This window comes from Gobius niger (assembly GCF_951799975.1).
Source record: "Gobius niger genome assembly, chromosome: 17".
Lineage (NCBI taxonomy): Eukaryota > Metazoa > Chordata > Actinopteri > Gobiiformes > Gobiidae > Gobius > Gobius niger.
In genome coordinates this window covers 12,895,895-12,908,906 of record NC_136868.1, presented here as the reverse complement: position 1 = coordinate 12,908,906, position 13,012 = coordinate 12,895,895, and the positions used below count along the sequence as shown (strand labels likewise).

Genomic DNA, 13,012 nt, shown 5'->3' with positions numbered 1-13,012 from the left:
TCATTCACACAGTTACACACAGGTGAAGGGCAGAGCTGACAGCGGGGCAGTACGAGGTCAGTGGATCCTGCCCCTGTGTCCCCTCAGGAGGAGCGGTCCGGTGATGGGCATATTGTGACATATTGAAGGAACAGACGTGAGCATTCTTTTCCACACAGAGGCTACATTTACAAAGGCGAAGGGCAGATACAGCGTCTTCAGAGAAGTTGCCCTGTATTGTGAAATGAAAATAAAGAAAGTCTCTTGCCACATATTTATTCTTTCACTGTCAGGCTTGCACACACACGACACACGACTTGTGTCTTGTGGGGACTTTTTGTACATTGATTTTCTGGAGCCAAACTTTAACTAGACTCTAAATCTTAACCTAGCCGTATCCACATCTAACCATGTTGTTGTTTAAAAACATTTTTTCTACACTGTTGCGTATACAAGGAAACATTGCGTGCAACTGAATTGTAAGGTCCATAAAATGCTACAAAAAATTATATTAAATAATAAGTTTAAACATGTATTATATTGAAATCTTCTTGGGACGCCCAGTTCAGTCCCCCATTTGAAAACCCCAGCTATTAATGGCTGTCTGAACAGACGAGTCCCCACATGACAGTTTAAACAAACATGCTCACACACAAGCACAAGTGAGAGACAAAACGGTGATGCCAGTTGTCCTCGTGCACCATATATCTTTTCAACCATGGCAATTTTCACAATGTCACGCAATCAATTGAATTCTCTTTCATATCCACACACAAACATGTAGACGCACAACCAGGGCATTGTGAAGGACACGGGCGCCAAGTACCACGATTTCCAGTAAGACTGCCCTTTCGCACTTGCATCCAAACGCACATTTAAACAACATTTGCACAGGTGAAGGACATAGAGGTGATGCTAGTTGCCCCGTCAGAGGAGCAGCTCGGTGACATTGGGCAGCAGGGCCTTTAGCTCCGCCTCCACGCCGTCGCTCTGAGAGACAGGGTTGCCGCGGAGATCGAGGTGCTTCAGTTTGGGGCACGAGGCCAGTGGCTCCAGATCGGCCAAGGATGAGATTTCTGAGCAGCGTAATCAATGAAAATTAACATTTAGCATGTCGGGAGCAAGGTCACAATCACAGGATAGAATATAGTTATATATTGGGGGTCACATAGAAATAAAACGGGGACAGGAAACAGTTATAAGTACAGGAAGTTTCAGGACACATCACACAACATTTAAAGGCCTGTAATATTTAATGGAGATGGGGCAGGTAAAAAATATGTTAAAAGTGTTCAGATAATGCAACATTTTGTAATGTGTGGTTTTGTGAAAGTGCAATCCTGCTCCCCATCCAGGAGTATAATCACATTGAACCTGAATACGGCCACTAAGGCATCAGTGAAGGTGATGCTTGAGTAAAAATCTAATATAGAGGTTCCCAAATATAAAAATGCCTCAGAACCAGAGTTAAAATTATTACTGCTTAAAATTATTCCCAGGATTTAAATGGTCACATTTATATAGCGCCCTTTCTACCAGCTTTAGGCACTCAAAGCGCTTTACATCAAGGAACCACTCACTCACCCATTCACACACCAATGGACACAGGCACTGGAGGCAAGGTGGGTGAAGTGTCTTGCCTAAGGACACGACGACAATGTGCAACTGCGGGATTTAAACCACCGACCCTCCGGTCACATGTTGACCTGCTCTACTCTCTGGCGCCCCAAAAAACAAAATGATGACAGTAGTAATTTGTGCTGAGACTGTGTCCAGCTCAGGGCATTTATTTAATCCAAAGGGGAAAAAATAAATCTTTGCTTAATGCAATAACTATTTTATAATTGCATGTGGTAAATTGCATTTCTAAATAAACAGCCGATGTGACACATTGACCCATACTGCAAATGTCAGAGCACTATGTAAAATCTGACGAAGGCGCACGAGTTCATTTCGTGGGGAGCCTAAATATAGAGAAGAGGATGCTGTAACTCAACAGTCATTACAAAAACAACTATTTGAATGCAGCCCTCAGTGTCACCACCTTATTAATTCTCCTCAAGTGCGCCGGGGGAAGCAGAGCATGCAGGGGACATAATGTGTTGTTAAGAGTCGTTTTCCCTCTTAATGAAACTCAAATTGCAGCGTCCCAAATTGGCAACTTCATCACAGGAAAAACATTGAAGTAAAGCCATTAGTTAAGCTGAAAATGAAGCCCTTACAAACACCAGATTTGTGCCCAAAATGACAAGTCTTACATAGTCATCAGCAGCGGCTCCTCGGAGAGGCTGTTTTGAAGCTCTCGTGGCTGATTATGTGTTTGAGTCACAAGGGAACGGTTTTAGGGATAAATGATCATGCTGGTTTTCCCTGAAGCGAAATACTCCAAAGCCAAGGAAGCTGCACAATAGGAGCCAGGACTATCCTAAAGAGGTGTTCCGAAATCACTCAGCAGGACATTCCTGGCGACTGCACTATTTAAGCATTACCAAAATATACTACTACTGCCATTTATCTGTCCTCTGTCGATGTGTTTGCTGTCACGATCACATATTAAAACATGGTTCAAAAAAATAAAAAGTGCAAAGTTGAATAATCCCCCTGAATAATGTGTATTCACTAAAATGCATAATATATGTGTCCACTTATGTTAAGATTGACATTGACCTTGGATTAATTATATATCATGATATCACACAAAGGTAATATTTAAACAGAAGAGCTCCATTATCAATATCAAAGGATACTATTATTCCTCAAAAGCACTTCCTCGAGTTTGGGAAGGTGATACAGTCCTTCCAGCTTTTCTATCAAGTTATTTTCGGCTTCCAAAACCTGCAAAGTGTGAAGAAACCATTTAAGACACAATGGAAAAAAACACTCAATCTCTTCTTGCTTTACTACCACCAACTGGGAAAAGATAAGAACGGGAACACTGAGATTCATCTCGCAGAGCGCTGTACCTCCAGGCACTGCAGCATGGCGAACTGAAGAGGCAGTCTGCACAGTTGATTGGACGACAGGCTGATATGGGTGACCAATAAAAGCTGATCCAAGTGACAAAGCGTAGTCAGATTCTGTCAAAAAAAAAAAAGTCAAAATATGAGTATAAGGCAAAATGAAAGAGGTCAGATCAGTGCAGACATAAAAGACTAAAATGTCTGCTTTTTGGTTAACTTGCATTCATACATTAGTGCTTATTCCAGGTCATTTACCCACATTGGTTCATGTTTGCTGATACAAGTGACATTTAATTGAACTTGTTATCGACTCCTAATAACCTGCCCCTCTGAGATTCAAGGGGCGGCTGGAGCTTCCCCAGCCACCCCCTAGACTTGCTCCTGGGTTACATTATTCAAACTGACCTTGTCAGAAATACTAAAAACTCGGACTTCGGCGTACTCCATTTTGAGAATTGTGTTTTCTATCATGAACTTGCTGCAAAGGTCACTGTAGTAGGCGGAGCGCATAGGATCCACTTCCTGAAAGAGAGAGAGAGGGGCAAAACTTTAAAAAACATACACCTCACTGCGCAATAACTCTTGATTCACCAGATAATATCCAGCCAACAAATGACATGGCAGCAAGTCATGCGTATAAAGGAGTGGTTCACAACTTGTGGTTTGCTGTAACAGTCACAGCAGGTGGAACATATTGCTCAAAGCGAATGTTGACAGTTTTGATTAGTCAATTGACTAATGATTGAAACAGAAGCCTGTGAGGAAATGCTGTCTTTTAACATTTAATAATAATAATGGCTCACAATTGTATTGCACTTTACAAGCTTGACTAGACAAGTTTCTCAAAGTGCTACACATTATTCACTCACTCAATACACTGTGTTGGAGCCCTGCCTGGAGTAAACTAAAGCGAGGCTGCCAAATTCACCACCCATCACCAACTCACACACTACCTTTACACAGACAAGGCGGGTGAAGTGTCCTGCCCAAGGACACAACAATAGCCAGCACCAGGATTTGAATCACAGACTTTCTGCTCATGAGACGACCCTCTCTACCATCTGAGCCACTATCACCCCTATTTAATATACTAACATTAAGTTGAAAAATGTGTATTTTTATTCAGGTTATGATAAGAAGGTCAGAGCAGAAGCTCTACCGTTGAGAACTAAACACACTAATACAGAACATTAAAGCAATCCCTTATTTATTTGCGTTGAGAGAGCAAACTTTGAGAAGATGAGAGATTAGAGTGTCTTTTGCTTGTGCTGTTTCATAAAGTGGTCTTCCCATTCTTCAGAGCGCTCTGACATCCACAAGACATCTTCATCAGAGGCCTGTCACTCACTGAATATGTTCCCTGTCAGGCACATTTCTAAGAGTGAAAAACTTAGAAGATCAGCAGTTTCTGAAATACTCAAACCATATGTGATGAAAACTCAGATCTTCAGTCTCCACCTCACAAGCCTTTTTACATCAGCACTTTATTGTAGTCAATTAAATACTCGTCTCTGCTGCAAAAGCTACATAACAAATAGTATAAGGCAGCAATATCCAAAGGCCAGAACATCGAGGCCCACTTATCCATATTCAATGTTTTTAGAGCTAAATTTACACATAAAACTTGTTTAGTTTACAAAGAACCATAATTTACTTATACAAAATCACTTCTGTTGTAAGTGCTTGGTGCTTTGGGATCTTTCGCAACCAGTGGTACCGTTGGAGGAATTAAAACAAAGCCATTAACAGGCCTGTAATTAAACTTGGACTATTTTCTAGCCCATAAGCAAATTTGTTTCTGCATTTGGCCGCTCCTTCAACTAATGCTATAAGGAAATCCATCAGGAGAAAAGGGCGACAACAACGCAGCCCCCAGGAACACATCTCCATGTTTTTAGCAAGGCTCAAGGTAAGGAAAACTTTTTTCTGTACTGTAATTATTGGTTTCAGGTGGTGAGAATAAATACTGTAATTAATATATTCAAGTGTACCTAATAGTGTGCATGTTCCTCAGTCTGATTGTTCAATAGAGATGTGTGAACTTACTTTGAGCGTTTGAAAATGCGTGAGCGTCTCTTTCTCGTATCCCAGGGGATCTAGCGCCCTCATCAGGAGGATTATGGTGAGTAAGCACCCTGCCATTGAAATGTACACATCAGTTTCTCGTGTCCCTGATCACATTGATCGTATCTGGCTCTGTCTGAATAGAGATTTAGCACCACTTACATTTATTGAGTGGCTCTAGCTCTTGTAGCTGGTTACACGACTCCAGCTCAGACTGAAGCACAGAGGTCTTCTCCACCGAGAGTTCACTCCTACAGGAAAAAAGACTGTTAACATTTGTCTTGTGCGTAACTAGAAAGAATATAGGTTTTCCTTAGATTGCAGGAAACCGAAAAGCAAAAAAACAAACAACATTAAAGTTTAACTGGATATGGCCACCAGAGAACTCGACATGTTTGTTTTAACATTCATTATTGCGTATCATATTATACTTTGGTAATGCTTAATTTTATACCGCTTGATACAATATCTATATTTGCATTATTGATTGTATTTCCATTGTTATGTGTTATTGTATTTGTCTTTATGTGTTCCTCTTTTTTGTAAGGAAAGTGGGATGGATACGAGAAAACAATTACACAGTGAAACTTTGTGGAAAAAAAAAATATTTGATTAAAAAAAAAGATCTGAAGAACCCCATGTAATCATCTGCATCTATTATGATGGAAAACATCTGTGAAATAGTTTAAACAATGGGGGAAAAACTACTTGTACTTTTCAATCTTTTCAAACTCCAATTAGGCATGCTGCGAGTGGTTTCTAAATAATGACAGAAAAACTAATTCTTTTTCATCTGAGAAAAAGTGGAGGAAGTATAGTCAAAACATGTCGAGACACGTTAACACTGCACCTGGTTAAACAATGAAACTTTGTAAAGAATAAGTAAAAATGAAGTAAAGTAAAGAGATAAAAGAGGCAATTTGAGACGTGATGTCTCCATGAGATATAATTACTGGTTAAGATTTCATTTGTCATTTGTAGTCAGTCCTCCAGGTGTTTTCTACAAAAAAAAAAAAAAAAAGTTTTTCACCAGAGGCACATGGCCGCCCAGTGAAACCAATTGAAGCTTTTAAACATTTCACTCAGTGCTTAATTTGTAAACCAGTCGCTAAACTTTTGAGCTGTTCAGTTCTCGGATTCTGAACTACAAAAAAGTTCAGTGATGTGGCATTCAAATTAATTGATTTGCCTCAGGTGCACTGTTGGGTGTGTAAGACTGTTTTTAATGCAGTGTAGCTGATACCGTAGAAATGCGCTAGCCTAGCACCACGAAACTCTTCAAATATAAGAACTGCATGAATTATAAAAAAATATATATCTCCAGAAATCAGCAACACTCTGGATAACTAGGAAATGAGGCCCTATGTCAAAAATCCTGAAATATCCCTTTAAGCACTGATTTTATGTGAAGAGCTAATATGTAAAATAGAGATCAGTGGCGACAGAATTTTAAACTTAAATTTTTGAGAAGATTAAGAAATAATGAGTAAAAGCCAAAAACCTACAGGAGTTGGTGATGTGTGTGGACAGGAAACTCTAAAAGAGACTAAGACGCAGCATAGAGTTTGCAGTTAAACCCACGTCATGCTGCTTCGACCGCTTTAGAGGAATGAAGTTTCCTTGAGCCTGATGGACAGTTACCTGAACAGCTCCTGATCCGTGGCAGAGTCTCGACACCAGCTCTCGCTCCGACCTAAAACAGGGAACACATTTGTGGAGCAGCCCCTAATGCGACATGGCACGCGGGACAGCGGCGTACAGTGCGGTACCTGTGTACAGAGCGCAGTCTCTCCGAGTGGGCTTGTCGCTCCAGTGCACCGTCAGATTGTGCTCATTTGTGATGTCACTTACTGTTCCCGGTGGGAGATCGCATATCTGAGAGAGTGTTCAGGTTTACAAGCGCAGCAGGCCGGAGACTATCTGAAGAGAACTAGCACAATGGGCATACATGAATACGAAAACTCTATTTGTGCAACCTTGGTCATGGTCGAAACGTTTGCTTCTTGTTGCTGTGAGTGAATTTGAAGACGAGCCAGGATTAGGGCTGCCCCATATTAGAAAAACAGAAGCAGTAACTTGACTTGACAATTTCAACTCTCCAGTATTAAGTCACATTTCATCTCAGTGTGCACAACAAGGCGAGACTCTTCATCTCCACCTTTTCAACATCTCCAAGGTCCTTTTCCCAAACAAATCTATCACACATGCTCCTTTCATTTACCCGCTGACGTTTCCACCTGTAACACCAGAGAGCTTCCTTTCAGTGATCTATTCATCGCGCCTCGCTCATCAGTAGAATCGTCAACAAAGAGCACACAGCTTATTGCTTTAAGTCTAAATTAGAAATAAATGAAAAAGAAAGCTGTTAACCTTGACAGTATACAACAAGAAAGCTAATGTGATTTTTTTCTTTTTTCTATTATAAAACTTGTACAGACTCAAACAAAACAGAAAACTATGGGGCCCACGGTCTTGGAAAACGTGTCCTTCGATACTGTAACTTTAATAGGTTGTCAACACTTGAAAAGATACTTAAAGCGACAGTCTGTAAGTTTGCAAAGTAAGAGATATAGGGTGAAATGTGAAAGTAAACTCCTCCCCTCTTGGACCAGAAAGCCCTAAGTTTGCAAAATGAGGAGAGCAGGAATAGAATTTTGAAAGTAAACGATCAAGCTCCTCCCCCTCCCGTCCTGATTGGCTCTGACAGGCTGGTTCACAGGAAACGCTCGTCTCATTGGTCAACGCGGTAGGACACTAGACTCTGATTAGCTGAAGAAATCTGGGAAGGAGGGACTTTAAAAAAATTTAATTTGGTATATTTGTACTTCAAATATACATCAAAATGCTAAACCAGGTGGTCGATTTTGCACATTTTAAAAAATATGTAAAACATTTTGACTTCCAGACTATCACTTTAAGGCAGGGGTCACCAACCTTATTTCAGCTGAGGGCTACTTTAAGAGCATTAAGTTGTTCGAGGGCTACCAGTTAAAAACAAATCCTAAAGACTTAAACATACACTGTTCACTTATAGGATATTGACCCCATATTATATTAAAATAGCTTTATTTTAAACTCATACCGAGTCACAAGAACCGAAATAACTGCAATTTTAAGAATTAGATTCAAGAAAATGAAGTGTTTTACACTTTAGAAAAAGTCCCAAGGGCTACTGGACATGCCCCTTGGTGCCCCTTGGTGCCCGCGGTCACAAAGTTCAACGTCTTCTCTCTCAGCACATACGAACTAAGGTCAAATTACTGTCTCATAAAGGTGTCCAAAAGAGGTGACACTAGACAGACAAAAGGACTTTCAGCCAAAAGATTAACATGGCAAGTTAATCACTTCCAAATCATGATTAAGGAAAACATTTGGAGATTTAGATCCAAAACTGCATCCCTCTATTTGAGTCGTACTGGTTAAATCATCATTGGGATTTAGTCGGTTTGGCAAGAACTCCTCACTTCCAATTATTCGTCTAAAACTTCCAAAATCACCTTGAAGCCTTAAAGGACCAGGCCACCGTTTTTCCATACTGAAATGTGTTCTTACCTGAGCTTAGACAAATTGATAGGTACCAGTCTGGTCTTTGTGCGTGCCCTCAGCAATGCAAAAAGACCAAAGATGTTGTTAGCATTTGGCCTTTCCCAGTATATTCCTATAGCTCCAAACAGGGTGAAGTTAGAAGTAACTACGCTCTTCCACGGGCACACTCACAGACCAGACAGGTACGTATCAACTCGTCTAAGCTCAGGTAAGAACATATCTCAGTATGGAAAAACGGTGGCCTGTTCCTTTAACATGGTTCTGTTGTTGTAACAGGACACATGCCACTAATAACACACCAGCAGAAGGACATTTCAAGAGGTGAGTCACGTTCAAAAAGCACACTTGCTCAGTTTTTAAGGAAATAAGAGACACATGGGGTCAGCGTGTTAAATGAATTGCATTTAACAAATGTCAAGGCCGATTGTTCATGCATATTTCCTGTGAAGCCACGCACAGTAGTAGAGTAAAAAGTTATATTTGGCTCTTGTTGAGATGTGTTTGTGATGACTGTCTGGTGAAAGAATCTTAAAGACACAGACATATGTTTAAGCGACAAAGCGGAAGAATTTGAATGGATGAATGCTTGTATTGTGCACCCGATTCCTGGGAAACAATGAAGGAATACAATTGAGAATTTTCTGTCTGATTTTTTTTCTTCTCACATGGAGTTGCATTAATTCACTCTCATCCCCAAATTCTTGAACACACTGAGAGTCATTCATATTTGACATATCAACAACAAAGGATACCCAAACTGGACTTTGCTTGAAACGAGGATGGACACTTCTCCACTCAACTCTCTGCGGCTGACCATCGAGTACCAAAAACAGGCCACTGGATTCTGCCTAAAATAAATATATATAAAAATGCAACAAGCCAGATAAACACAGCAATGTTCTTCTGCAAATAAAAAGGAAGACACTTACATTGACAGGTCCTGAGAAGCCTACCACCACTCTCTCTTCATCCCGAGAGACGTACACACAGCTTATCATCTCCTCGCGGTTTGCTGCGAAAATAAAAATGCACAAAACAGTGTAATGGTGGCCAATGTCAGAAAGCACAGGACGACAAAACAACTGGAATTACCTCGGCCCAGGAGCCAGCGATAGTAGAACCACGCACTTTGGTCGTTGGGGTCGGTGAAAAAGGCATTTTGTACAAGTTCATATTCTGTTAAAGTGTAAAGAATTACATTATTGTTGGATATAGACAACAGGCAATAATGATCAGCAGGGTGCACGATATGAAACTGTCGTGAGGATTAGCCATTTTCCACATTTAAAAACGAATGATGATAAAATACACATAACATAACAGAAAGCATAACAGAAAGCGTTTGACTGTAACGTTGTGCTTCATATCATAAAAAGTTCTAGACTGCCACCTATTGTTGATTACTAACATTACATCATTTCATACCTTTGAGCAGCTGCTCTTCACACACGCGGTGAGAGTGGGTTTGTGGGTCCCTGCTCGGAGATTTGGGTTCAGGGGACTCCGGGTGGAGCAGAGGCAGGAGGGTACTGCGGTAGTGCCAGCTCGAATAATTGGAAAAGTTGGAGCTGATGAGACGATCAGTGAATTCCAACTCTTTTTCCACCGGGACACCAGACATTTTCACAACCATGCGGCGATAATCCCAGCAGTGAACTGGAAGAGAGATGCAAATGAACAAGATTATGTCACAAAACTGCAAAAATGTGTTGGATGTTAATTCATGAAATGCATCATAATATATTTGTTGTTATTTATGTAAAATGTATAATGCAATCAATTTTCCTTCTCTGATCAATCTTGCTTTCTTCGCACAAGCAGTGAGCTAGCTGCAGGCAAAGCAACCATTTACTCTCATTCAATTTGAGGTAGAACCAAATTAATTGACTGACACAATGTAGAATTTGAGTTTTCAGTAACTAAAAGTCAAAATCCACAGAACAACAAAATATTTTCTTTCAATATTGTCTAAACGATTACATGAAGCGTATAAGTTAATTCCCCCAGTTAGACCCATCTGCAGCATTGCCCATTGCCAAAGGAGCCTCACCTCCTCCTCAGCCTATCACCGTGGCAACCACGCCTCCACCTCAGCCAATCACATCCAAGATTTGCAATTTAACCTTCTCCTCCCCTGCCTAACCCAACACACCTCCATCCTGACACCATCTCTGCCCTGACATCCATAATACTCACTTAACCACTTATTGTTCTGAGTCAGAATCAGTTTCAGAATGGCGTTTTGTTGTCCGTGACGGTGCAACTAGATTTTGCCGCAATTGTGCAACATGAAACATAATGATGTCGATGTCTTAGTTAGCACTAAATAAATATTCATACAATGTCCAATTTGTCTCTCCAAGTTGAAAGAAAAGTATTTCACAAAATCCATTAAATCATTCAATGGATGTTAAACCAGATATATCTCAAAAGATCTGTACGATATGAGACAAAAAAAAGTTTTTGTAATGCCCTGTTATTGTAATTTCTTACTAGACCAAATACAGTATGACCCAGACAATTTAAACAAAAATTCTGAGCAATTTGTTTTCTCATCAAATGGTGTTAAAACACAACATTAAGTACTAAACCAAATCAATTTTACAAAGTTATGAAAATTGTGACAAAAACTGAGCTCTGAGCTCACCACAAAACAAAAATAAAATTAATTCATATGGAAAACTTGAGTGATTTTGCGATATATCGTGGTTTCTGATGATGGATATTGCGATAACGGTAATTTGGCAATGAACTGTGCAGCTGTATCTTCGACTCACAGTTGCGGTCGTCCAGGCTCAGGCAGCGATCACAAAGGCTCAGCTCTCGCGCCCAATTGGGTCGGGGCAGACGAGACGACACCCATCCTCTGTGGAACCAGCTGCCATAAGATTTCGGGTTCACCTTCAAACATGACTCCAGGAAGTGCAGCTCCGACTCGTAAATCTTCTGCATCCCATCCTCGTCCCTGAAGTCATAAATCACAGGGACATTTTCATCCCACACGAGTCCAACTTATGTAGATATCATGACCGAGTGACAAAGTGGAGGGACACTGGACTCACTTCACGGTCTCCAGGTGCGTGAGGATTTCTCGCCGCTGGTTCCAGAGGGTGGCAAAGTCCGGATTGGAGGACAGAAGTTGTTGAGTTAACTCCAGGGCCTCTTCATCCTTGACGCCCTCCTTCCTCTGTTGTAAGAAGACAGAATGAGGGGGGTGAGAAGTTGGCATTTGAACCTCAAGGCAAATTAAAAAGCACTTTCAAAAGACCTTAGCGAAACAGGCATCACGTGCAGCAACATAGATCTTCAGCTTTTTCTCACGCTCTTTCTTCTTCTCCTCCTCCTGCTGGGCTGTAGTTTTCACCTTCACTCTACCGTGCTGCAAAGAGGTAAAGGGCCTTTGTTGGTGCATTACATACGCATAAATACACACATATAATCAGTGTTTAGATATTAACAGACTTTATTTTATGAATTCCAATGTTAAAAACGTACCATCTCGAGTAATTGTGGGCGAGGATTTGTCCAAAAACCTGGTGATGAAACGCAGGGAAATGCTCAAGTCATGATACAAAAGCTGACACATGACAGTTCGAATAAACAGAAGGGAATTAAAAAGGTCATATACAATACTGAACCATTAGAGATCTAGAATAACAGTGTAAAGATCAAAACGAAACGCTAAAAAAAAATACACTTAAGCCAAATTATCCACGTTGTAAACAAATAGACTCTGCATATGTCATTACATTGCCAAGATACGTCGATATCTGAGCATGTAAATGTATTTAAAAAAAGTTCAGGGAATGTCGAAGTAGCCGTAGATTAAATACGTACCGTTTTTAACTATGAGCCTTAAATGCTTCGATCAAAATTGTGTTTGATTTGTCATGTCACTACAATTTGTGTTTTAACTACAAATTTTTACTTCCGTCTCGGGATGATTGCGTCACGAGATGCGTCTGGTTTTCGAACGCGTGGTTTTGTTGCCCTCTAGCGGAGGAACCGATCAACTGCAGGGATCCAAGGATGGAGTTTTGTGAAGGGAGGGGGGAAAAAAGGAAAAAGGCAGTGGATGCAGTGCTATGAGGGCTAATGGTCAGCACGAGGACACATCTGCGGCCCATTATCACACAACAGGAGGAAGCAGAGGACATTTTATTTAACTTTTCAGCTAAATTAGGTAAAGGCAAGACCAAATCTAGACAAGAAAGTGAACATCTTCTGCGATACAAATCACAATTCTGCCAAGAAATTAGTCCTATACATCTTATTTTATTTATTTATAATTATTAATTCACAAGACAAAATGACTAAACATACCGCATGGGTGTAGCACAACACAAAAGTCCTGTTTTAACTGACAAGGTCATCTTGGTGACAAATAAATTATCAAAAGCAGTTTGTGGGTCTGTTATACTCCATGGGGATATTGTTCACCTATTTCTAAACTCTTTCTTGAG

General features: G+C 40.5%; 1 protein-coding gene across 1 annotated transcript; it reads right to left on the bottom strand.

The window, feature by feature from the left end:
• Positions 1 to 516: 516 nt before the first annotated feature.
• Positions 517 to 12,503, bottom strand: rabggta (Rab geranylgeranyltransferase subunit alpha). Its single transcript, XM_079575271.1, has 17 exons — positions 12,387 to 12,503; positions 12,045 to 12,082; positions 11,818 to 11,928; positions 11,612 to 11,736; positions 11,327 to 11,514; positions 9,975 to 10,205; positions 9,642 to 9,725; positions 9,479 to 9,561; positions 9,302 to 9,397; positions 6,773 to 6,878; positions 6,645 to 6,696; positions 5,166 to 5,254; positions 4,986 to 5,074; positions 3,345 to 3,461; positions 2,943 to 3,056; positions 2,727 to 2,814; positions 517 to 1,055 (listed from the first exon to the last, which is right to left on the bottom strand). The coding sequence occupies exons 2-17, from the start codon at positions 12,045 to 12,047 to the stop codon at positions 907 to 909; spliced, it is 1,725 nt and encodes a 574-aa protein (XP_079431397.1). The 5' UTR covers positions 12,048 to 12,082; positions 12,387 to 12,503; the 3' UTR covers positions 517 to 906.
• Positions 12,504 to 13,012: the final 509 nt, after the last annotated feature.

Bases quoted from the DNA above. Each gene is read 5' to 3' on its own strand.
- rabggta (XM_079575271.1), bottom strand. The intron at 9,726-9,974 runs GTATGAAATGAT...ACACTTTAACAG, and splicing joins TGAAGAGCAGCTGCTCAAAG to AATATGAACTTGTACAAAAT. The intron at 6,879-9,301 runs GTATCCTTTGTT...ACACTCTCTCAG, and splicing joins TCAAGCAAAGTCCAGTTTGG to ATATGCGATCTCCCACCGGG.